The following is a 27225-nucleotide window of genomic DNA, read 5'->3' as shown; positions in this document are numbered from 1 at the left end:
TTGTACAGCCACGAAGTGTTTGACATTGATTCGCTCACCAATAAAATTGTATTTAGCCCTGGGCATTTGTTTGTTAAATTGTTTATCAAATGCTTGTACGGCCCATTGCAACCAGACAAAATCTGTTGGTCTCTCGTCAAAGCCAAGGCGGCCAAAGTCACCAAATGCATTGAAACGGGCAAATTGATGCGAGTCATTTCGCAAAAGACCAAGTTTCACAAGGAAGGAGGGACACCGGGCAAGAGCGGCCCGCAGGAATCCTATCGGGAAATTGGTGCCGACGGAGAAGTGTTTGTCGAAAAATCGGCAGAATGCTATCGTGAAGTCAACTCTCAGACGTATCCCCTGAATCCATTTTTTTCAAACATTATCGTTCGTCAAATTTCGAGTAAAGTCAAAGCCAATTCCATGCCGTCTTTTCACAACAGTTATGCTGGATTTTTATGCATTTTGGGTTGTTATGAGACGAAAAACGTGGGACGCACCACCATGATGGTGAGGGATACGGTCGTGTCGACCTGCGTGGATTTGGATCCAGTGTTTCACGTCACGAGCGCACCCTTTTGGAAAGAGTTGAATGTGGAGCCCTTAAAACACTCGCAGTATTGTGTGGTGGTGAACGAGGCGTGCATCCCCGTGACGCAAGCCTGTTTTACCAACCTCAATCTGCTGCACGTGAAACGTACGTTTGGACTGGTGGAATGTTACAAGACGGATTTCTTTATCCACATCCATTACAAAGCAGGAATCATTTTTAAGAAAATTCCGAGCAGCGACATTTGGGTCACGCCTCGCGACATCATGTACTGGATGTCACAATTGTTTGGATACACGACCCTGGAGGAGGTGGTGCGTCGCTTCCAATATCCCTTCATCACCAGTTATTTTGTGGACATAAATCCCTTTTTCATGTACACTGCTTTTCCCAAAGTCATTTTAGCATTCAATTCTTTGAAAAACGCCGTTTTGGCCACAGATTCGAAATGCGCTCATTATTTCATGGATACGTTGACCGTGTACGCCAAACAATTGACGCCGTACCACCAAAACGTGATGGAACCCCTGGAGGATGGGGTGTCGCCTCATTTCGTGTGTCGAGTCCCTCACATGATGGTATCCTACATGAGTTTTCTGGGATGCACGCAAGAAGATTGCATCGTACGTCGAGAGGATGTGAATGCTTTTGATTGTTGTCGATTTTTTACGATTCGTGTGAAATTGGAAACGGATGCAAGGGTCATCTTTCGACCGGTCCAGGGTGATGCCGTCGATTCGACGCTGTTGGGCTCACTGGTGCACGAGGGTCCCCTCCACTTGGAATCTTTTTCCATTCACGTCAAACTGGTGCGAGTGAATGACCGAGTCATCAACGTGCATTTTCATAAAAAACCCTTTCGAGTCATCAAGCATCACTTGACGAGCAACACGTTAAGTGTGTGTGTGGAACAAGAGCATCAAAGTAGTACGGGCGATAAATTGTGCAGTTTCCATGGCCAAAAAGGAGTCATGCGCGTTCAAAAACAATTTCCTTTGCTGGACGAGCGAATCACACCCGATTTACTGGTGAACGTCTATGGTTTCTTTCGAATGACACCCGGTCAAATCAAAGAGGGCATCGTGAGGGGGCAAGGCAGAGACGCTAGGGTGGTGCGAAACAGCGATGGGAAAATGTTACCTCATGCAAAACTGTTTTATGGAAAAACGTTCTATTTTCCGATTGCTTACTGGAGTTCAGAACATTTGTATGCGCCAGTCAAATGCACCCAAGACAAAATTTCAAATCAGTCAGTGAAAGGTCGTTCACGCCTGGGAGGGATGCGCTTAGGCACGATGGAACTCAACAATGGGTTGAGAGCCAACGGAATAGCATCCTGTTTTGAAGAAAAGTTTTTTGAACACGGGGATCGATCAAAAGTAGAAGGTTCGGTATCTATTCCAAAAGTGGTGGAATTGGTGCAGGAAGACGCTCGAATTTTCAAAAGCAATATAGATTACACGACGCGCCCGAGCGTCGTCATTCACAAAAAATGAAATGGTTGACTCGTGAATATTGTTTTTCAAAAAAATGTTAATCTCGATGATGAGTCTTGATGATCTCAGACTCGTCAGAAATTCTGGAAGCCCTCCAGCTCGCAACTTTAGAATTTCTTGGAACTCGCAACTGTAGAATTTCTTGGAACTCGCAACTTTAGAATTTCTTGGAACTCGCAACTTTAGAATTTGTGGGTCTCAACTTTAGAATTTCTTGAAGCTCTCAACCTTAGACTGTATCAGGTCAAGGTCTCGTCTCTAGCATCGTACGTACAACGTCAAAAAAAAAAAAAAAAAAAAAAAAAAAAAAAAAAAAAAAAAATTTTTTTTTTTTTTTTTTTTTTTTTTTTTTTTTTTTTTTTTTTTTACAGTGTATGTTAAAGCCACGCGACGAGTCTTGAGGATCTCAGCCCATCAGAATTTTTTGGAGCTGTAGGAACTCTAGAATTTTTTTGAACTCGCAACTCTAGAATTTTTTGGAGCTGTCGCAACTCTAGAATTTCATGAAGGTCTTAACATTAGACAATATTGGTTCAAGCTCAAACGTCTGTAACGTTGAGTCTCGATGAACTTTGCTCATCAGAATTTCTTGGAGCCAACATTTTTTTTCGCATATCATTCAAAAAAATTATGATAGAGGATGAATGTTCAATTTGTTGTACTTCTCCATGCGAGTACTCGCTTCACAGGCCATGTCTAGATCTATGGTTGAAATTCCGTCAGACTTGTCCCGTGCGCCGCAAAAAAATATCGAGAGATTTGTTGGAAACAATTGACTACAGGAGAATAACATTTAATATGTCTACGCAAAAACAAATTGAATTTTACAAGGAACAACTGAGCAATGCAAAAACTGAATTCAAAGAATGCGTTTCAAAAATCGAATGCTGCATTGAGAATGTGAAACATTTGCTTCACGAAGACGAGTCCCTATTTCCATCGATGAATGCATTGCGTAAACGGTTCATCTATGACCCATCCGGTTACCTTTTAAATTACAACCTTTTAAATATTGTAGCGCCACTTGTAACTCTCGAACATCAATCCGAGATTAATAAAATCAACATGCAGAAACATCCAGATGAATATGATGAAATTGGTTTTTACCAAGATTGTATACCTCCTAAACGAAAAATATTCAAAGGCATTGTTTCAAATATCCAACTTGATATTGAAAAAATTGTAACATTGAGTGAGGAAGACAACGTCATCAATCGTATGATAAGAGACGATTTTAAACAATTTACAGAATCATATGCTTTGACAGACGAGAGTCTGCGCCGAATTGAAGGAGCCATGGCAGACCTCAAGTATAGGAAGGATCAACGGATTAAAGAAAACAAAAGACTGAGAAATTTAGATGATTTCAGTTCATCAGACTTTTCTGAAGCTCTTGTAAACCTATTTGGAGAACCTATGAACACATAGATGAAAAAAAAAAAAAAAAAAAAAAAAAAAAAAAAAAAAAAAAAAAAAAAAAAAAAAAAAAAAAAAAAATTTTTTTTTTTTTTTTTTTTTTTTTTTTTTTTTTTTTTTTTTGAGGTTTGTGTTTAAAAGAGCCGACGAGATTTGCTATTCAAGCAGTGTGCTTGTCTTGTTGAAAACTATTGTCCAACCTCATCATCTGATTTTCAAAACATGGATGCTTCCACTCAACGATTGTTCCGATACAGACTGAAAGAACCGTTCGTTGGAATGGAACCAAAGACTTACAAAAATTTTGCTGTGCAATTTTTTCCAATTTGCAATTTTTATATTGAACCAGGGGATGACGTAAAAGTATCAACTCATGTCGAGATCAAAATACCACCAGGTACATATGGATGGTTGTATTCATTGATTCAGAATGTGAGAGTAGATGATGATGTGATCTCTCCCGGTTCTTGTGGACACCTCAACTTTCGTCTTATCAATAATGGATCCGATCGAGTATATATTAATGAAAAGGAACCCGTGGTTTGGTTGATCTTACAAAAATACATCCCACCAGTGTTGCAGAAAGTTGGAAAGTTGATACGGACGAGATCCTGTACAAAATTGAAATCGAAACTCAGACGACCAAAAAATAGCAGACAACGAAATTAATAAACAGAATTTCTAGAAGTCCTCCAACTCGCAACTTTAAAATTTCTCGGAGCTCGCAACTTTAGAATTTCTTGAAGCCCACCAACTCGCAACTTTAGAATTTCTCGGAACTCACAACTTTAGAATTTCTTGGAACTCACAGCTTTAGAATTTCTTGGGACTCGCAACGTTAGATAATACTTACTCAAGTTCAAACGTCAATAGCTTCGTTAAAAAAAAAAAAAAAAAAAAAAAAAAAAAAAAAAAAAAAAAAAAAAAAAATTTTTTTTTTTTTTTTTTTTTTTTTTTTTTTTTTTTTTTTTTTTTTTTTTACATTGTAGTTTAAAGCTAGACGTTTAGGCTTATGATCTCAGACTCGTCAGAATTTCTTGAAGCCCTCCAACTTGCAACTTTAGAATTTCTTGGAGCTCGCAACTTTAGAATTTCTCGGAGCTCTCAACTCTAGAATTTCATGGAGCTCGCAACTCTAGAATTTCATGGAGCTCCCAACTTTAGAATTTCATGGAGCTCCCAACTTTAGAATTTCATGGAGCTCGCAACTCTAGAATTTCATGGAGCTCCCAACTTTAGAATTTCATGGAGCTCGCAACTCTAGAATTTCATGGAGCTCCCAACTTTAGAATTTCATGGAGCTCCCAACTTTAGAATTTCATGGAGCTCGCAACTCTAGAATTTCATGGAGCTCCCAACTTTAGAATTTCATGGAGCTCCCAACTTTAGAATTTCATGGAGCTCCCAACTTTAGAATTTCATGGAGCTCCCAACTTTAGAATTTCTTGGAGCTCACAACGTTAGATAATACTTACTCAAGTTCAAACGTCAATAGCTTTGTTAAAAAAAAAAAAAAAAAAAAAAAAAAAAAAAAAAAAAAAAAAAAAATTTTTTTTTTTTTTTTTTTTTTTTTTTTTTTTTTTTTTTTTTTTTTTGACGTTGTAATTTAAAGCTAGACGTTTAGGCTTATGATCTCAGACTCATCAGAATTTCTTGAGGCCCCCCAATTTGCAAGTTTAGAATTTCTGGGGCCTCGCAACTTTAGAATTTCTCGGAGCTCGCAACTTTAGAATTTCTCGGAGCTCTCAACTTTAGAATTTCTCGGAGCTCTCAACTCTAGAATTTCATGGAGCTCGCAACTCTAGAATTTCATGGAGCTCACAACGTTAGATGATACTTACTCAAGTTCAAACGTTAATAGCTACGTTAAAAAAAAAAAAAAAAAAAAAAAAAAAAAAAAAAAAATTTTTTTTTTTTTTTTTTTTTTTTTTTGACGTTGTAGTTTAAAGCTAGACGTTTAGGCTTATGATCTCAGACTCGTCAGAATTTCTTGAAGCCCTCCAACTTGCAAGTTCAGAATTTCTCGGAGCTCGCAACTTTAGAATTTCATGGAGCTCTCAACTCTAGAATTTCATGGAGCTCGCAACTTTAGAATTTCATGGAGCTCCCAACTTTAGAATTTCATGGAGCTCCCAACTTTAGAATTTCTTGGAGCTCCCAACTTTAGAATTTCTTGGAGCTCCCAACTTTAGAATTTCTTGGAGCTCACAACGTTAGATAATACTTACTCAAGTTCAAACGTCAATAGCTTCGTTAAAAAAAAAAAAAAAAAAAAAAAAAAAAAAAAAAAAAAAAAAAAAAAAAAAAATTTTTTTTTTTTTTTTTTTTTTTTTTTTTTTTTTTTTTTTTTTTTTTTTTTTTTTTTTTACATTGTGTTTAAAAGTCGGGCGTCGAGTCTTGATAATTTCAGACTCGTCAAAATTTCTTGAAGCCCTCAACTCGTCGCAACTTTAAAATTTGTTGAACGTCTCATCTTTAAAATTTCTTGAAGGTCTCAACCTGAGACACTATTGGTTCAAGCTCAAACATTGGTTACGTTGTTGAGTATTTAAAAGTCAAGTTGAAAGCTGCTTAGATTCTTTTCATAATGTACTATCGACGATTTGTAAAAGAAATTGCAGAGGGAGCCCACGCACTTCTATCTATTACTACCGAACAATATATACGAATTCTCGACTTTTACGACAGTGATACTTTTATTCTTAAAGGCCAGGCTGCTGTCGACATTTTACGTTTTCACATTCCAGAGGTGGAGCAAATCAAATATGACGAAGACAATGATTTGTACTCTATGAAGGTGTTGGAATGGCCACATCATAAAAAAATGTGTTTGTTTTGTAAAAATCAGAATCCTTGTAAATGGAAATATTTGGATGATAAATACAACGAGCTCTTTGACTATCACATTGACACCTTTTCAATATTTAGTCCAACCGCCGTGCTTGGTGGCGACAAGAGCCACTCGCTTGGGCATGGAAGCGATTAAACGATCAAAGTATTCGTCAGGCAACTCGTGAAACGCTTGCAGAATGTCGTCCCAGAGCTCATCCCGATTTCTGACACCCGTCTTCTTCTTCTCGATGCGCCTGACCAACTCACCCCACACATTTTCCACCGGATTCATGTCGGGTCCCTTGGGAGGCCAATCGTCCATCACTATAATGTTGCGATCCCTCAACCATTGTATAGTCATCCTACTGGTGTGAATGGACGACAAATCTTGCATAAAAATGAAATCATTTTCGCACACGTCATCCTCGATGGAGGGTAGAATCTGCGTCGTGTAATACTGGGCGTTCAACGTCCTTTGCTCCACCCTGAGCAAGCGTCTGAGATGTTTTCCAAAGGCCATCCACACACAAATGGTAAACCGCGGGGTACCCACCATCGCTGGATTGGAAGAATGTACCAGATATTTATCATCGTAACGATCACTTCCGTGCTTGGGTCTGTATACTCGCAAGGCTCCGCGGCTCGTGGATCTAAAAATCTTTTCGTCCGAGAAAACAACCCTCTCCCACAGATCCATAGTCCAATTGATGTGACGCAAAGCATAGACGAATCGCATTTGACGATGGTGAGGGGTCAAAAAGGGTTTTCGGGCTGGAATGCGACATTTTAATCCCTTCTCTTTTAAGCGATTGCGAACCGTATCTGCGCTACACGAGGGCACGATCGCTTTCTGCAAGTCTACGGCCGACAAAAACGGCTCTCTGGTAGAAGTGTCGTACAACGTTTGATCTTGTTGTGGATTTGTGACGCGTGGACGACCTGGCTTGGTGTCGGCTTTTTGACCTCTGCGTTGTATCCAGTAATGCACGGTAGAGGGGGACAATCCCAATTGACGAGCAATTTCTCTCTCTGAAAGATGGTCGTGTTCGTATAAATGCATAATCACATGACGGTACTCCATGCTTGTTTTCCAAACAAAGAGACAAGGAATGATGGAGCAGCAACGCATGTATTGCCCCAAATGCAAAAAATGCACACCGACCGAAACGATTGCCAGAGTCATTGCAAAAAACGCTCGAGCCATGCTGCGAGGAAAGTGTAGCCTTTGCCAAACCACAAAATCGACATTTGAAAAAACAAGACATGACATTTCTTGAAGAAATTCAATCGTATTTATGTCACGAGAAAGTACAGGTGGATCCGACGCCACAGCCGTCCCTCGTGTGCAGCATCTGCCACAACAGAGTTATTCCAGACGTGTACAAATGGATCAATGACCTCTCCCAAAACTCGTTGCTGGAAGGGTGCCGAATGGCTCAACTCTATGCGGAATGGACAGGTGACGTAAATATACCTGTATCCATTTACATTTCAAAGCTGGAGGGTATCCATGACAAGCGAATTGAAGGTCAATCCCTTCGACGCTTGAAAACGTCGGTCGACATTTTAAAAGCGTTGAATGCTCCTTTTACAAACATGACCACTCCGATGGAAGGACCCACGCCAGAAATGCAAAATTTCATTTCAGATTACATGAGTGTGTTGGCAGCGAACCAACAAGATTTGAAAACAACTGAGCAAACAGCTTTGAACCATTTACTGCAAAACATGCACACTGTGTTAAATTCAAAAGAATTTGAAAATAACCATTTCAAATTTTATTTTGAAAAATTGGTTCCCTACGTCAAAGAATGTCACACAGATTGGACGCCCCTACCTCCATTCGATACCGACACAAACTTGGCGAATCAACTCTGGAAACAACTGCAGTATTCGCAGCAGATTCGCAAGACTTTTGGAAAATACAGTATTCCTTTCGACATATTTCACGTCTTGGCTGGTTGTTATGCATGTTGCACAGACATTGGTGTAGTGGCCAATTGGGCTCTCGATTTAATCGTAAGAATATGCAATGGAAAATACTTTTGGAAGGAGTTTCAAGAGTGTCCATTTGTAAGCCAATATCGCGCCATCATAACAAAATATTTTTCATTCAGGCGAAACACCCATCGTAATATGGAATTTTACTATTTGGTCAAGAGTATCCAGAGGGGCGACGGTATAGAGTGCCTCTCTGAAAATTTTCTAAAATATGGTCAATTGGAGGCATTTTTCAAAGAAAAACTTCAAGCAATACCCGATATGAAAGAAATGGCAAGCAGTCAACTTTTTCCAGCCACCTTGTTTGAATCACCAGCGGATCAAATGGCGTTTACTATTGCCTTGGCACATATCGTGAGCAATTTCGATAAAAATACCTGCCAACCAAGAAAAGGTACGTTTGCGAAAGCTAGAAAATTGTCAACTGTTGTCAAGACTCTGATGAAATCAGCTTCGGATTTTGATTCACAATATCCTCTTCCATGGACCATGGAAACGTTAAAATTGTTTATGATGTCTGATTCGAAAATTGAGCAAAGTTTACAAATGCTAGCAGAGGTTGTGTTTACTCCAGACGAGGATGAAATGGAGACGTAAAAAAAAAAAAAAAAAAAAAAAAAAAAAAAAAAAAAAAAATTTTTTTTTTTTTTTTTTTTTTTTTTTTTTTTTTTTTTTTCCAAGTTGTATGTTTAAGCTCAAACTCATAGGAGATCATCTAGACTATTGACTTGTTTGCCACACTCCACTCCTTTTAGAGTATACACACAAAACAAAATTTTTTAACGTTGTTATTTAAATACGCGATCCTCGCTTGATCTACTTGAATAAAGTGAATAGACATGACTCATAAATATTGTTCCGAGGAAGTCTTCTCCGTAAACACCGACTACCTCCGTGAGCAGTTTAACGACTGCCTAATAAGGACTTTTGACCCATGTATATGTGAGCTGGCATCCTTACAAACACTCAAGTACAAGCTGCTCATCAACTTGATGAATGAATGGGGGGTAACTCGTCAGGAGCTAAGTAACTTGTTTGAGACCCATACACCCGTTCATCACAGCATAGCGAAGGGCATTCTTGATCATGTACACTCACGCCAAAGAGATGAGTGGTCATATGTGTTTGCTCAAGACCTTGTGAGAAACGACAAACTCATAAAGGTATTGCAAAGTCTCTGCAAAAACAATTATTCAAATTTTGTAAGTGGATTGCTGGCAATAGATGGTTATGGATTACACAAGGTTTCAAGGAAATCCAAACCTGTTTTTGACATTAAAAAATACCTACACAACTTGAAATATAGTTTTGATGGTTCAAAAAGTATGTATGACCGAGAACCCGATGATGATTTGATACATCAGCACGCAACAGCCATACGAAAAGTTAGTGAAGAGCTAGTCAAGAAAATGAAAGCGATACCTGAAATTGGCAAATTTGTACATCAAGTAATGTACAAGCTCATCAAAGATACTGTTGAAATAGATATTCCAGATACTCGTATCGAGCCATATTTACCAGAAAAGGTTTTAAATAGTTGCGTAAAAGTGTACAAGGCATTAATGTCAAAGGAGCAGCTGGAAGAGTATTTGAAAAAGTATTTGAAGCTTAGCAAACCCGATCCCAACAGCGAGGATGAAAGCAAAGCCGATGATGAAAGCGAGATTGAGGAAGAATATGAAAATCACGAAGTCGTAGAAATGGAAAATTGAAAAAAAAAAAAAAAAAAAAAAAAAAAAAAAAAAAAAAAAATTTTTTTTTTTTTTTTTTTTTTTTTTTTTTTTTTTTTTATGACTTGTATTTAAATTGAACCTGTTCACAAATTGTCATAGCGTATTCAATCAAGATGTCTGCAAGCAAGTTGTCTGTGAAATTCAGTCCAAACACAACCAGCTATTATCATTATGAAAAGATTGAACCAGAATGTACTCTAGATCATCTGCAAGAAGCTAGGGATCGAAAGCGGGGAGAGGCTCAATCCAAAATGACTCTCTCTCAAATGGATAAGGCTATGAATTTGTTTCAATCGTGTCGTGACAAAGACATAACAATCATTTTTGGAAATTTGGGAAGACATCCATTGATGTTGAATTACTTTTTGGATTTGGCGTTTACAGCTTCAGACACGATTGGTGTACTCACTCCTTGGGACAAAGTGTGCAATTATAACGTCCAAGAACCCGTTCCCGATTTAGATTTCTTGTTTGTAGTGGAACCCTATTTTGGAAAATTTGTTCAAAAGCCTCCAAATGTGAAACATGTGATTATTTTAACGAGTCATCTGATAATGTGGTTTCCAGAAAATTTTTCTCGAGTAGAGCAATTGCATGTGGGGTCTCTATACAGCAATATTCGCATCAAAAACTCCAAGACACTCACGAATCGTGCTTTGGTCACTCCATTACCATATATGGATGGAAGAGTAAATCAAGTACCCGTCAAGAAGGATATTCACTTGGATCTAACAAAATCAAAATGTGCTCACGATGCCTTTCTGAGACTGCTCACGGGACAAGAACTTTTTCGTAATCAAAGTGTTACGGTAGCTATTATACCAAAACACGACAGATTGATACAACATTACATTAGAAATACCTTGCGACTTGCGGAAAAGTATAAAATCGCCATTAAAGACGATTATTTTAAAATATTTCAAGACCCACAAATCGTGTTGTACATTGAAAAACCACAATAATGGTATGTCTTGTATGTGGAGATGCTTTATGGCCAAGAAGTGAGGTGTGGTTATTGGATTGTGAACACGAATTTCATAAACGTTGTCTGGTACACTACAGATTTTGTCCGTTGTGCAACACTCGATTCAGCAGCCTCGATTCAAGTTGCTTAAGGTATTTTCCCAGACCAATAATACGTCGACCCCGCTGTGACTCTGGTTATGAGTCTAGTTAGGATAAAGACCACCGCGCTGGATTTGACAAAGACGATGATAGGAATCAAAATCTTTTGAAAATGAAGATGCATTGGATTTACTTATCAATTCCTGTACGCCATCCAGCTTTAAAAAAATACCAGATATCCAATCGAGAGAATACATATGGTCCCGACTCACCAACTGCTGTACAGCTTCATGGGGAATGCCATGTCCCAAGCACCAAGCTATAGAATTTGCAAAGTAATAAAGTGTATTGTCATTGTCTCTCACTACAATCAACTCATATATACGTTCATTTTGTGATGACGGGACGTATGCGTGTACCCAACTATGTTTAGTCATGTTCTTGATTTAAAAAAAAAAAAAAAAAAAAAAAAAAAAAAAAAAAAAAAAAAAAAAAAAAAAATTTTTTTTTTTTTTTTTTTTTTTTTTTTTTTTTTTTTTTTTTTTTTTTTAACGTAACTTATTTAAGCTAGGCGTCGAATCTTGATCATCAGAATTTCTGAGGCTCTCACAACTTGTGAATATTGTCTATACTGCTGCCTACTGTATATTATTTATAGACTATGATCAACCATAAGCCTATTGACCTGTGTGCCGAATTTGCTTGGATACAGTATGGCCATGGCAAAAGATTACCTCTTGAAATATCCATTGCAAAGACATTTGATCCCGATCAAGTGTATATTCTCCAAATGATTTTGCCAAATAATTTTATGGTTTCGATGACAGATTTAATACGTAACAAGGGATATTCAAGATGCAAGGAGCGATTTCATCATCAATGCACAAATGTAGCAGATGAAGTCAAACCGATAATTTATAAAATGCATGTTTGGAATTGGAGATTAGTTTTGAACCATGTCTTAATAGATGTATTGTTTGCAAACAAACAGAACGTGGGAGTCAGGTCAGAGAGGCAAAAAATGTTTTTCAAGAAAGTGTGTGGTTTACCAAACGTAACACGCATTAAAAGTAAACCAGAACGGATTTTCACTTGCCGTCATAAACACAATAAGCTATATGACTTTCCATGCACGTCAACAGAAGCTCGTACAATGGCAGTTCAACAATTTTGGGATCAAGAAATAATGAAGCTGAAGAATTATTTCAAACAAAATAGATTTGTGTTTGCACGTCCCATGACTATTGTTCCAGAAAACCATGTATGGATGCAACAGAGACAACAATATCATTATTAAAAAAAAAAAAAAAAAAAAAAAAAAAAAAAAAAAAAAAAAAAAAAAAAAAAAAAAAAAATTTTTTTTTTTTTTTTTTTTTTTTTTTTTTTTTTTTTTTTTTTTTTTTTTTTTTTTTTAAATTCTGTATTTAAGCTGTTGAGCTTTAATTTTCCCAAATCTTGTAGACATGGCCTTTGTTCATGTACCATACCATTCGCTGCAGGAATTGATGGAAAAATTTCAATGTTTGAATTTGATACGAGACGCTGCACTTCCTGGTGCCGTAAATCGAAAACCAAATTTTGTAATGGTGGACCCTAAATATTATTATGGCACCTATGGAGGACTCATTTATGACAGTGTATTGGAAAAGATATCATTTAAAAATCAAATGTTGTTATCAAACTATGCTTTCAAGGATTCCATAGGATATGGTTTATCCATTATATGGTGGAATATTTTAAATCCCGAAGTATTAGGAAGTGTCGATGCTCTAGTGGCTCCCGACGGACGAAAAGCAGTTACACCACACATTTATGATCAGATGCAGATTAACAAGATACGAACAGCCAAACCTCCAAAGAGCAGTTATTATGGGAATAGAGCCTGGCGCATAAATGATACATCTTCATTAAATTCCGATTCTGAATAATTTGCATTTTCATTGGTTCGATAGCGATCGAGTTTGCTCTCCGTTACTTTGTTGTGTATGTTGTACCACAGTTTACGTTGTTCAGTCTTCTCGTCCATCAATTGCGGTTTCAATTCTTGGACGATATGCTTCAAATGCGCCATACATATTCCACACCGCAACATTCGATACATGGATTCTGCAATCTGCTCACGCCACATGTTTTTGGCCAATAGGACGTCTTCTGAATCATTGGGTCTACCGTCCATAGCTTCTGCCATCCAGTGCAACAATCGCCAAAATGACGATCCAAACTGACCAATGGTGAGAAAATTGAGTTTTGGAAAGAGTTGTTCAGCAGGCGTTATGGGTGCTGGGATGTGACACTGATTATTTAAAAACTCTCGCAGGGCCGATGCTTTGCCCTCCAGTAAATCCATAATCAACGTTTCAAATTTGTTGAGCAGTAAATCTGAATTCCATTTAACATTGTACAACAAGGTTAAAACTATAAAAATGTTTTCTTTTAAAATATTTTTCCAAGCCATGATGGCCATTTGGGACTCGGGCTTGGTAAACGTACGAATGTACATTTCTTCTTTCACAATCATTACCAAGCGCAATAAATACGTCGAGACGACCTGATGCAATCGTTCTTGGGGAGTGGCTTTACGAAATTTAAAAGTAAATTCCGAAACGTCCCAAGGAACCACAAAAGATTCCTCTTCCGTAACCAGTCGCATCGTCCGATGTAAAAATGGATCAGTTTCCTGCAAGGCGACTTGGTTCAGTTTGGTTTTATTAATGTGACCCCGGTAAGCATTTTTTAAACACAGAAACGTGTCATGCTTCATGCTGATAATCTTCTTTCTTATCACGATTCAAATCATTGAAGCCAGGTAACGAGAAGATATAAAGAAAGATTAGTATGTGTTCTGTTATCATTTGCGAGAATTGCAGTACAGGAATAGCTACTTGGGTCTGTGACACTCCCAATACTTGCTACGTGACGATACATCGTCAAGGAACATGTCGCAGGTGCACAAGACGATGGGGTTGAGGATTACAGATTAAACACAACATAAAAAAACTTAGACACCCAACACGATATACTTTGAATGATTGAACAATTGAACAAGATGGCCCATCCAAAAAAAAAAAAAAAAAAAAAAAAAAAAAAAAAAAAAAAAAAAAAAAAAAAAAAAAAAATTTTTTTTTTTTTTTTTTTTTTTTTTTTTTTTTTTTTTTTTTTTTTTTTTTTTTTTTTTTTTGACGTTGTAGGTTAAAGTCAGACGTTCAGTCTTTCTGATCTCAGTCTCGTCAGAATTTCTTGAAGCCCTCCAACTTGCAACTTTAGAATTTCTGGGGCCTCGCAACTTTAGAATTTCTTGGAGCTCACAACTTTAGAATTTCTTGGAGCTCCCAACTTTAGAATTTCTTGGAGCTCGCAACTTTAGAATTTCTTGGAGCTCGCAACTTTAGAATTTCTTGGAGCTCGCAACTTTAAAATTTCTTGGAGCTCGCAACTTTAAAATTTCTTGGAGCTCGCAACTTTAGAATTTCTTGGAGCTCGCAACTTTGGAATTTCTTGGCTCAAGTTCAAACGTCAGTAGCATCGATAAAAAAAAAAAAAAAAAAAAAAAAAAAAAAAAAAAAAAATTTTTTTTTTTTTTTTTTTTTTTTTTTTTTTTTTTGACGTTGTAGGTTAAAGTCAGACGTTCAGTCTTTCTGATCTCAGTCTCGTCAGAATTTCTTGAAGCCCTCCAACTTGCAACTTTAGAATTTCTGGGGCCTCGCAACTTTAGAATTTCTTGGAGCTCACAACTTTAGAATTTCTTGGAGCTCACAACTTTAGAATTTCTTGGAGCTCGCAACTTTAGAATTTCTTGGAGCTCACAACTTTAGAATTTCTTGGAGCTCACAACTTTAGAATTTCTTGGAGCTCGCAACTTTAAAATTTCTTGGAGCTCGCAACTTTGGAATTTCTTGGCTCAAGTTCAAACGTCAGTAGCATTGATTGAAAAAAAAAAAAAAAAAAAAAAAAAAAAAAAAAAAAAAAAAAAAAAAAAAAAAAAAAAAAATTTTTTTTTTTTTTTTTTTTTTTTTTTTTTTTTTTTTTTTTTTTTTTTTTTAATCTTCTTTATATTCTGTGATGACTCGCTGGTACCATCATTACAACCTGCTGAACAACTGTGAATATTCTCTTGCTCTTGAATCCATGGAGGGAACCAATTTTTTCAATTTGGATAATGATGCATTTCCAATGTTTGAAACATTTGATATGAATACGCCTCTGATTGTTAATGCATATAAATGTAAATGCAATAAAGTTGTCAGATTCTTTGGATATTTCGCCGATGGGTCTTACGAAAAAAGTTTGGCTCGATACACATTGTCTGCTGTCGCTTTACCTATCCTCTCACCATTAGCGTTTGCGTGTGAAGTATCTGAAATTCTATTCAACAGAGCTTTCAATACATCTTCAAAGATATATTCTTGGTCAACTGCAAAGTGTTTCCTACCGATGATTTGCCTGTTGCTTGGAGTTCATCGTCCAATTTGTCTTTTGAAAAACTTTTTGCCGACGTGCTTTTGGTGTGGTAAATTGAAAATGAATATCAGTGAAATCATTTCAGATCAAGTGGAAGTTGTCCAGAAAAGTGACGACCAACCTCTCGATAAGGACACGATAGAATGTGACGATCGAAATATGGAGCACGTCGAAATTTTCAAGGAAAGTAACGACCAATCTATTGATCAAGATCCCTTAGAAGCTTGTGATCGACATGTGGATCAAATTGAAATCTCACAGGAAAGCAGCAATCAACAAATTGATCGAGAACCCGTAGAAACTGGTGATCGACACACGGATCAAGTTGAAAGCTCGCAGGAAAGCAGCAATCAACAAATTGATCGAGAACCCGTAGAAACTGATGATCGACACAAGGATCAATTTGAAAGCTCGCAGGAAAGCAGCAATCAACAAATTGATCAAGATCCAGTAGAAACTGATGATCGACACACGGATCAAGTTGAAACCTCGCAGGAAAGCGATGAAAAGCAAATTGATCCAAATGAACTCTTCCTGAACCAGATTAAATTGTCTTTGAATCGAAAATTATTTGTAGATGTTTTAATGCGCGAAATTAAAAATTTGCAAGCAGACATTTGGTTGGGAAAGACACCTGCACAAATTACAGAACGTTGGAAAGTAACCTTGGAAAAAATCAAACCAAACTTTGAATCAAAAGAATTTAATTTTAAGAAAACGTACAAGTTTTAACATGTTGCAAATTTTTTAACAATCATAAAAAAAAAAAAAAAAAAAAAAAAAAAAAAAAAAAAAAAAAAAAAAAAAAAAAAAAATTTTTTTTTTTTTTTTTTTTTTTTTTTTTTTTTTTTTTTTTTTTTTACTGATGGATGTTTATAAGGTTTGTCAAGACCACACAGATTTACTAGATCAACGACAGCAGAGGATTGTCAGCTGCAAAAGAACCAAAGTAATTTAACAATGATGGCCCTAAAGCACACGCCTTCTGAATCGGATGAGAAGCCTCCTGCTGCTTCGTGGAAGTTGTTGGCATGTTCTTATATACCAGACTCTGACAAGTCATGGACATCTCGGATTGTAGACCGATTCCTTTACAGGTTTGAATTTTCCGATGAAAAATTGTACCAAGACCTAAAAGATATAGCTGATGAGTACATCAAGACAGAATACACAGCATTTGAGTTGATGCCATTGATAACCGACATACCATTGAACACCGACATGTGTGAATGGAGCGATTCAGAAATCAATTTCCAAATACTTATGATAGCGATATCAATGCTTAAGCGAAACCAACCAATACAAATTACTCATATATTTGTATTTCTGCGCATTGTTCGTTTGACATTAGTAAATCGATACTGTTGCGATGTAGGGCCCTTTGATTGCGCTCGAAAGTTTTCAGACAGGTGTGAGCGATTCATTTCATACATGTATGATGATTGTATTGAAAAGCGAGGTGGATGGAAGCGTATCCTCGACAACATACAAAACATGTTATTAAGAAATAAATTGGATTCTTTAAACGTGAAAGACGCCAGTGAATCACCCGACGAGACAAACACTACACAGACTACAAGTTAAACTTTCAAAAAAAAAAAAAAAAAAAAAAAAAAAAAAAAAAAAAAAAAAAAAAAAAAAAAAAAAAAAAAAAAAAAAAAATTTTTTTTTTTTTTTTTTTTTTTTTTTTTTTTTTTATGATACGTTATAATCTCTGCGACCAACTCAATTCATACCAATGCCGTTTATGACTGCAAGTATTTGTGTGCATTCACCACAGCTGGTCTGGAACAAGTATTTGTTATCTCATTACCTGGCAAGTTTTTTTAAGCTGCACCATCCAAACATTTATCAATTTAAAATTTTTCCTGTGAGATATTGGGAATATCAAGGTTCTTTTATAAAGTGCAACGTTTTCATTTTGTACAATTATGGATTTGTACGTGCAAGAATTTCCCAGCACCTTTTTAAAAAACTCAAACGACGAAGGACTCGTTACATTGAAAACAGACAGCGTGCCCCCGCACTGCGCTCGCATTGAAAAAGGTTTGCGCTGCGCCTGCTCTTCAAAGGATGGAATCGTTGTCAGTGAGCAAAGCATCACAATCAACAATGACGCCCATTTATTGTGCGCATTTCCTTGTTACGCCTTACCAAACCGTTGCACTCTTGAAGAGCAAAAGACGATTGTGGCATGGTTGACTCGAGAGAAATTTTACAATTTTGGTCATCATTGCAAACGAATCGGGAATCAGAAAAGAAAATTTGAAAGATTTTTAATGCCCAATACCGTATTTTTGAAAAAATTAAACATTTCTTGTGAAAAGTGTTCAACATTTACATTAAGAGGTGAACCCGTGTTTTTCTTGAGTAAAAACGTTTTATCGGCTCAAAACAAGGGTCCCACGTTGGAAAGCGTTTTATGTCTAGATGCATCGACCCAGTAAATATGAATTACAGCATGCTGTTTTGTACGCAACGGAACACACTCGCGTGTACATGATGAAAAAATACCGAAAACGATATCCTCATTTGTTTCAACACGCTGAAATACATACTCGTCCCGCAACGCGTCAAGATTATTATATACCCGACTCATTGGCTCAGAAATGCATTGTGGTGGAAAATACTGCATTTACCGAAAAGGGTTGTTCGATATTGAGTTGTTTTCCATACAAATCCAATGGAATACCCTGTGAAAAAACGGATCCCGTCCAATGGATACCCATCGGAAGCAATCATCTCACCTTGGCGTGCCAGCCTAGTTGTTGGCGATCCCCCTCGACCGTCGATTCCGAATGGATCGACGGCCAATGTATGGTGGTCAATCCTTTGAAAAAACTGCTCGCCACATTTCCCGAAAAGGCATTTGGATTAGAATCCAAACATACTTTACACGAAGGGTTGGATTGGAAAAAGGGAAACATGTACTTGAATAAAGATTATTGTGCCGCCTATGGTTTGGAATTTGATGGAAACGACTGCTATTCGCCGACTGGACAAACCATTTTGGAATTTCTCTTGGGTAAAACAGTGTATCGAACCATTAAAACATCAGCCATTACACCTCCGAAAAAGACATTACCCACCATTCCAAAAGACGTTGAATTTCCAAATGTGCCGGACGTGACAGATATTACAGAGGCATCGGCTGACGGATCAGAGATTGCCAAAGACATTGCCAAAGAAGTGGCATTTGATTTTGGATTAGACATTACCGTCTATGCCGTGGAAAAGATTTTGCGCAAAAAAGCGCCAAAACTCATTGCAAAAGCGGCTAGTAGCATTCCCATCAAGTCTGCCCTCACGCAAGCGGTATTGAACCAAACGGTATCTGTGTCTGTCCGAACATTGGCCACGTTAGGAAAAGTGTTGGGTGGTATAAGCAATGCTTTCGCCATATTCAGCATTTTTTCTCTCGTATTGGATGTCATCGACCCTTATAATTATGATTCGGTATTGACGGCAGACATGCTAACCAAGATCAACAAGCGGTTGGATTTTTTGTATTTCAAGAAGGAAAATGAAGCGATGCGCCTCATTACGCCTGAAGTGGTGTGGGATACAATATTGGCAGAGGAAGATGAATCGGATCGTTATGAATTTATGTCTGAAAAAATTTTAGAATATTTGACGGCTCTGCGTAAAAACACTATAAAATCTGCGCCGAAAAGAAAATTGTACAATTTTCAAACTCTAAAGGAAAAACAATATTTAAACTGGAGCTTACATGGTGCTTTTGCATTCATGTTGATTGTTTTTACATTGCTATGGATTGAATGGATACACGTATGGGCAGTGTGTTTATTTTTTGCATTGTTTTACTTTACATGAAAAGCTTTCAACATTATTAAAAAAAAAAAAAAAAAAAAAAAAAAAAAAAAAAAAAAAAAAAAAAAAATTTTTTTTTTTTTTTTTTTTTTTTTTTTTTTTTTTTTTTTTTTTTGTGAGGCTTTAATTAAGACAGCGACGCTCGACAACTCTGCTCACAAGAAAATTCATTGGAAAACACGCAACTTGCAAATGGTATCAACTGTATGGTAGCCAGCCACGTACAGTGGGTCGCTTCTTTATCGTAATGAGCGTTTTACGTGGTTTGGTATCTCTTTTTGTGGGATGCGTTCTCGAACAATGGCTCAACAAATAACGACACGATTTATTTGGAAGACGTTTCTGCTTAAAATTTCCATCCTCATTCTTAAAAGTTATTCTATGTGGCTTGTAATCGTACACCAATTCCGAATGGTCTTTTCCCCATTTCAAAAAACGTGAACCCACTGGACCCGTTGCAGACCGATCACTCGCAGCCGAACTCACAGATTGACTTCTGGCACGACTCCCGCATGGAGAAGGAGAGCGTGAAGATGCTCTGGAAGAGCTTGGAGATGACGATCCACAGGAAGAAGCCGCATACGGCATAACACTCCAATGTGTTGCGTTTGCCGTCTTTTTCTTGTTTTTTGATCCTTTCGGACGTCCTCGCTTCCCTGGTATCTTGGGAGGTTTTTTCTTGCCCGAGCCTTTTGGACGTCCCCGCTTCCCATGTTTCTTGGGAGGTTTCTTCTTGCCCGAACCTTTTGGGCGGCCACGCTTACCCTTGGGACTGCACGTACTCAATGGAGGTGTAGGTGGGGCTAGCGCTACGATAGGACTCATGAATTCGCTCAAAGAGACATCGCTGTCACACGAATCGGTTTCATGTATTTTTACCATGTTTTCTTTTTACTTATTTTAATCGATAAATGCTGCCTACCCAGTATTCTAGATTGTGCTTGCTCGCAGCTTTGCAAACATCCTCGGGTTTTGAAAGGGCCAAATATTCCACACCCATAAATGAAGCGGTAGGCACGTTAAACTCCTTGTCAATACTACCCGATTTATAGAATGGTAACAGACCCAAGATATTTCGCAATTCGGTAACGTTTCCATTCTCAATTGTTTTGCAATAGAGCAAATCCAAACAATTTTGCCAAACCTGCTCGAACGCCATCATGCCTCTGCTCTGAGGAAAAGCAATGCACCACCTTTGAACAAGTGATTTATTTTGCAGCATGTAATCAAATGCATCCCAAAAAGCCAAATACATGGTGAGAGGTTGAGTGTATCGAGTCAAATCAATCAAAACGTACGATTCCGACGCTAATGTCTGTTGTGTCTTTCCTTGAATGGTTAAGGAATTGACAGCGTTGGGCTGAACCCGTTGAATGTCTTGCGTTTGGATGGATTTGTCTTGCAGCTTTAACAATTCTTGGGTGTGTCTAATCAACAGTGGAGGAGACTCACCATGAAAGAAAGACACAAGAGTCCAAACCGTTTCGAGATTTCTTGAACAGTTGAAATGACTTGTAAACACTACCAAACGAGACGCTTTGGGTGGTTTCTCCAGTATTTGATCGGGTAAAGGCTCCAAGACGACCATTAAATCACAAAAGGTATCTAAACCTTGATTGGGAGTAATCACGCGAATACGGCCGTCTGGAGAGGATGGGCAATCGTAATAGGCAGACTGTATAGCTACATTGAGCTGAGGGTCTAAACTCAGAGCGTTAAACACTTTTTGGGGGTATCGACCCAAATTTCCAAACACAACCACGTGGTCATGTCTTAAAATAAATCGAAATAAATCTTCAATCGTATCCATCATTCCTTTCTTTATAATGATTGCTTTAAACAAGTATTTTTAATTTCATTGTAAAACAAGTCGCTCAAACCATGCTGGAAGTAAATACAAAATCATTGGTTGTAACTAAACACAGGTTGTTTTGTTCAGAGGATATAGTACTTGAACCTTTTCAATCCAAATATGTAATCATAAAAGAAAATCTGACTTTTTTGCCAGGTTTTGAACATGTGATAGCGCAGCCAAGTACACACCTAAGCTTGCGCGTAAGAACCAGTGTGTTAGCTAAACTTTTTAAAGAATCAGATTATCACTATAGGCTTTTAGTGGTTTTGGTTAATTATTCAAATAAGGAAGAAAAATTTTCAAAAGGAGATTTTTTAGCTACACTGAATTTTGTACCAATGTTTGGAGATCGCAATCAAGAACACGGGTGTTTTGAGATTCCACCCGAACGAGCAGTAAGCCTTAGATTTGGTAATTTCCTACAAGGATAATAAACATAACGATTAATAAATTTGAAAAAAAAAAAAAAAAAAAAAAAAAAAAAAAAAAAAAAAAATTTTTTTTTTTTTTTTTTTTTTTTTTTTTTTTTTTTTTTTTTTTTTTTATAACTTGGTTGAAGCTTCACACTCTATTCATTTTCTTCTCGGAGCGGTGAATGTTAATCACAAGTTTCGTCTGCCTGGAGCCATCTGCCAGATTCCACCACATAGTGCAAGTGCTACAATATACATTGCAGTCTGTAGGTACACAAATAGTTTTTGGTCACTCACAAATACTGAAGCAGTTTTTGTTTCTTCATTGTACGTCGAGTACGTTAGATATCCAAAGCACACCAGTCCTACAAAGGTTACAATAACCAACACCAACAGCAATATTGTTCTGAGGTCCATACTTTATTATCCCATTACGAGTATCAAGCCCAGCAAAACCATACACGCCAAATTTCCAACTGCTGGGTAATAGAAACCAGACTGATTCAAATTCCAAAATTCTTGGGCGTCTACACCTTTCTCTTTCATGACTTTAGTTTGATCTATGGTATATTTCTTGGCGTTGGATATTTGGTACATGACATATACTTGAACCACAACCGTTATAAGCAACAGTCCCAACACCGTCACCAAGATTATATTTCGGAGGCCAAATTTCATCTTGTTTTACAAAAAAACAAACAAGATATGGCTGTACATGGTCTCGTTCATACCGTAGGTGTGCTGCTCGGTCAACGATACGCACCTCTTGAACTATCATTTGTGGATGTAACTGGATACGAGAAGCATTTTCACATCAATTGTCCAATGTCTTATGCCTATTTGAAATCCATGTATCCTCACAACTATCCAGATGCCATCGTGACCACTGATCAAGCCACCCCCTATTCAGAAGTGCTTCATTTTTTACAAGAGCGTTATCATTTTTTGGAAAAAATGATACCTGGAGTCGTATTTGGTTGCAAGGGACTGACGTATCAAATGAACGTCTTGCGAGATGCCGAGATACCCAGAATTTTGAATATAGATACCTTGGGTGTACCTTCTTTGACAAAATTATCCGCCCAATACGCTGTAAATATACTCTGTCCTTTCCACAAGCACATTAGTAAGTGTTCTCTCGTGGCTCTCGTGTTAATCCTGCGGTATATGTTGGAGCAAAATCTTGTTTTGCTTCTCGGCCAAGAGGAGCTTTTCGGACAAGTGAAAAGTGTCGATGACGGAACTCGTGTCGAGGGGAACGTTGGAACACGATTGCCACAAGTCATCCAGTCGAGCATAGGAGAGTAAACGTTGAAACACATCAATGACCCGTGGCGGTGGTGAGAGCAATGTCACTTCTGAAATGGAGTCGTGCACCACAGAAACGTTTTGTAAAAATTCAAACGCTTTGGAATGGTTCGAGTCCAAACAGGATGGATAATTTCCATCTAAAAATTGATTCAATGCTCTCAACACCAATTGTTGAATGGATTGGGAGAGTGCGTGGTCGGGTCGCAATTTCATAAAGCTTTCCAACGTGTTTTCCGATTGCCAATGCACGGCATTCACATATTCGTGGGACGGAACGATAAACGTGGAAAATGGATTCAAACGCTCGCCACGAGTTTCGCAAGTGAGTTGATACAACCGTTCGTTGCGTTTCAAGTCCAGATCCCGGGCTGCGGGCAAGGGTTGCAACTCTTGTGGAAGTCGGTTGCGAGATAAGTACTGTTGAACCAAATTTCCCCAAAATTCAGCAGATTCAAAGTGAAAGGGTCCCGAAGAACCTTCAAGAATGGCTTTGAGATTCAAATTGTCGTCTTTTACAGTATTTTGGCGAGGGCGAGACAAGAGACACATCAAATGATTAAAAAACGAGGTGACGGCCCTAGTACGAAATACTGGCAAAGCATCCGGATTCTTTTCGAGTGAATCCAGTAACAGATCTAAATCGCCTTGTATTTGATAACGATAGTTTGTGAGCCCACCCCGATGAAGCATGTCTTCCCAATAAATTCCATCCTCTTCCAATAGAAAGATTAATTCGGCGAGTTCACAGGGTGGAGGGATTTCTTTTCCATGGTTGCACCCAAACAAGAATTGTTTAAACCAATTTATCAACGAGGAATGTGACATCTTGATTCCAACGATGCAAATTCCAATGAAATGGATGAGCGCGAGCCGTGTAATATTCAAGAAAATTGCACGCCATTAAACAATGGAATGTATACATGGTGAAAAATAACATAATATATAGAATCAACATGATTTCAGATTCTTGGTTCACCAAACTGTGATTTCAAAAAAAAAAAAAAAAAAAAAAAAAAAAAAAAAAAAAAAAAAAAAAAAAATTTTTTTTTTTTTTTTTTTTTTTTTTTTTTTTTTTTTTAATAAGTTTGTTTAAAAGCAGTCGTTGAGTCTTACCGGGTTCACAACTCCAATCACACATACATTGAAACATGGCTCATTTAGATTTGGAATTTTTCTTGTTGACTGAATCAGCTATAATGCCAACAACGTCTGACGAATCGTCCCCCGGAGTTGATTTGTATTCTCCAGTGGATGTCGATATTGAGCCAGGTGAACAAGTAATTATTGATACTGGTGTAATTTTTGCCATACTCGATTCGAAAATTGGATTATTGAAGGATAAGCGATCTGTGGTGACCAAACGAAAATTAAAAGTGGATAGTGGCGTTATTGATACTGCATACAGAGGAAGCGTTAAAGTTGCATTGCGAAATGTCGGGGATGAATCGGCGCATATCAAAACTGGCGAGCCCATTGCGCAAATGATTTTACTCTTTTGTCAAAGACCAATCTTACAAAGAGTAAAAAGGATTTCTACCGAAACAGAACGAGGTATAATTGGATTCGGCTATCATCATGAGAAATTGAGCAAACAACCTTATATGGAAGATTTTTCTTCCCATTTCGAAGGATATCAAAATTTGCATAATGGCGTAGATTATATAGCCTAGACAATATTCAATGATCTCAGCTCCTTAAAATTGTTCTGGAGACCTAAATGAAGAATCTAGATACCCCCCCTCTTTTAAAAAAAAAAAAAAAAAAAAAAAAAAAAAAAAAAAAAAAAAAAAAAAAAAAAAAATTTTTTTTTTTTTTTTTTTTTTTTTTTTTTTAAACCTTTCTTTAAAAGCAGCAGCTGAGTTTTTCCAAATCATAAACTCCTACAACTTTTCCAAATCACACATAGATTAGAACATGGCTCATTTAAATTTAGATTTCCTCTTGCTGAATGAATCAGCAGTATTGCCAACTACGTCTGATGAATTGTCACCCGGTGTTGATTTGTATTCTCCAATGGATGTCGATATTGAGCCAGGTCAGCAAGTAATTATTGATACTTTTGTGGTTTTTTCTCTACCCAATTTCAAAATTGGATTGTTGAAAGATAAGTCATCTGTGGTGACCAAACGAAAATTAAAAGTGGATGCTGGTGTTATTGATACTGGATACAGAGGAAGCGTTAAAGTTGTTTTGCGAAATGTTGGTAATGAATCGGCGCATATCAAAACTGGCGAACCCATTGCGCAAATGATTTTATTGTGTAGCGAAAGGCCAAACCTACGAAGAGTGATGATGATATCTACCAAAGGATTTAAAACGGATTCAAATGAATATGTTTCTCATTACGAAAAATGTAACGAGCAAGAATACCAAGAATCGCTAAACGATGTGGATGAATATGGAGATTAAGATTAGCTAGGACATTGTAAACATTATACTACAACACTTGCTCTCGCTCTAAGTTAGAACATTGTAAAAAAAAAAAAAAAAAAAAAAAAAAAAAAAAAAAAAAAAAAAAAAAAAAAAATTTTTTTTTTTTTTTTTTTTTTTTTTTTTTTTTTTTTTTTTTTTTTTTTTTTTTCAATAAAAGGTAAACATTAAGCGTTTGATGATCTCAGACTCGTCAGAAATTTTTGAGGCCTTCAACTCGCAACTTTAGAATTTCTTATTGACATTTTTATAGACAACATGGATGAGGAATCAAGCTCTTTAGATTGCACGACCAACTCAGGTTGGTCAGCAGACTCGGCAACAAGATCTTTTGGTAGCATGAATAGCAGGTCAGGTCGCAGGAACAGGACATTCAGCTGTGACTGGGGATACGACACTTCAGATTGCGGTACGGACTGGGGATACGACTCTTCAGATTGCGGTACGGACTGTGGAGGGAAGGACTGTGGATGCTGTGGTGGTGAAACAGACTATGGAGAAAGCTTTTCAGATGGCAGTATAGACTCGAAAACATCTTCAGATGGCAGTATAGACTCGAAAACATCTTCAGATGGCAATATAGACTCGAAAACAAAATCTTCAGATGGCAATATAGACTCGAAAACAAAATCTTCAGATGGCAATATAGACTCGAAAACAAAATCTTCAGATGGCAATATAGACTCGAAAACAAAATCTTTTAATTGCATGTCAAACTTGGAAGTGTTACCAAGGAGGAGTAAACGGCTGCAGCAGAAACGCTGTGAAGAGTTTGCAAAGGCAAAATTGTGCTAAAGTCAAACGTCGAGTCTTGATCATCTCAGACTCGTCAGAAATTTTTGGAGCTGTCGCAACTATAGAATTTGTTGAAGGTCCCAACTTTAGAATTTGTTGAAGGTCCCAACTTTAGAATTTGTTAAAGGTCCCAACTTTAGAATATCTTCAAGGTCCATTTTCTTGAAGGTCCCAACTTTAGAATTTCTTGAAGCCCGACTCGCAACTTTAGAATTTCTTGGAACTCGTAATCTTATACAATGTTGGCTCAAGCTCAAACGTCAGTAACCTCGTAAAAAAAAAAAAAAAAAAAAAAAAAAAAAAAAAAAAAAAAAAAAAAAAAAAAAAAAAAATTTTTTTTTTTTTTTTTTTTTTTTTTTTTTTTTTTTTTTTTTTTTTTTTGAGGTTGTCTTTTAAAAGCGAGCCTCTCGCCAACACACGTTTTTGTATGATGGGCATCAACAACTTTTGTGCGTTAATCAACAAGCTGCACGAACCTGATCAAGAGCCACCCACTCAACCAAAGTATTTCGATTCCATTTTATATGATGTGCAATCCCTATTACATGTGGCCATCTCGTTGGCCTTGGAGACTGATGAAGAGAAATTATTTAAAGAAATGTGTCGTTTAGCGTGGCACAAATTGGTCACGCATTTAAATGAATTTCTGTATTATGGCTCTACTGACAAAATTACGTTGATACTTTCGTTTGATGGAGATGGCGTACCCATGAAATGGCCCACTCAACGTGCACGGAGAACCAGAAAGGATAACCATTCAATCGCTAGCGGAAAAGCCAAATACCGAGCCGCCTTGTTTGGAACCAACAAAATCTCTCTACAAATTCAGGATTTCTTCAAAGAGCGTTTGAAACACTTTGAGTTTTTCAAAGCGCGTGAGCTTCACGTCGTCCTCAGTGGATGCAACGTTCCCGGCGAGGGAGAGCATAAATTGTTTCACATGGCCGAAGCGCTACACTGCAAAAATCCAATCGTTGCGAGCGAAGACCAAGATGTATTTGTCATTGCTTTAATGCGTTTGAATCGCTACGAAACGATTCAAATTTATCGGTAT

General features: G+C 37.3%; 2 protein-coding genes across 2 annotated transcripts; both read left to right on the top strand.

Annotated features, from left to right (window-relative positions):
- The first annotated feature begins 24094 nt into the window (after positions 1 to 24094).
- On the top strand, positions 24095 to 24616 carry LOC147801052 (uncharacterized). The gene has a single exon (XM_087155741.1). The coding sequence runs from the start codon at positions 24095 to 24097 to the stop codon at positions 24614 to 24616; it is 522 nt and encodes a 173-aa protein (XP_087011867.1).
- Positions 24617 to 24860: 244 nt separating this feature from the next.
- Positions 24861 to 25355, top strand: LOC147801051 (uncharacterized). Its single transcript, XM_087155740.1, has one exon. It carries the CDS (start codon positions 24861 to 24863, stop codon positions 25353 to 25355), a length of 495 nt encoding a protein of 164 aa, XP_087011866.1.
- The last annotated feature ends 1870 nt before the right edge of the window (positions 25356 to 27225 follow it).

This window comes from Parasteatoda tepidariorum, chromosome 12 (genome assembly GCF_982258835.1).
Source record: "Parasteatoda tepidariorum strain Cologne lab strain chromosome 12, Ptep-v5.0, whole genome shotgun sequence".
Lineage (NCBI taxonomy): Eukaryota > Metazoa > Arthropoda > Arachnida > Araneae > Theridiidae > Parasteatoda > Parasteatoda tepidariorum.
Note: the sequence above shows the minus strand (reverse complement) of the source record. Positions and strands in the feature narration are given on the sequence as shown.

Excerpts from the sequence above, each read along its gene's own strand:
- LOC147801051 (XM_087155740.1), top strand. The coding sequence starts at position 24,861 with ATGGCTCATTTAAATTTAGATTTCCTCTTGCTGAATGAATCAGCAGTA.
- LOC147801052 (XM_087155741.1), top strand. The coding sequence starts at position 24,095 with ATGGCTCATTTAGATTTGGAATTTTTCTTGTTGACTGAATCAGCTATA.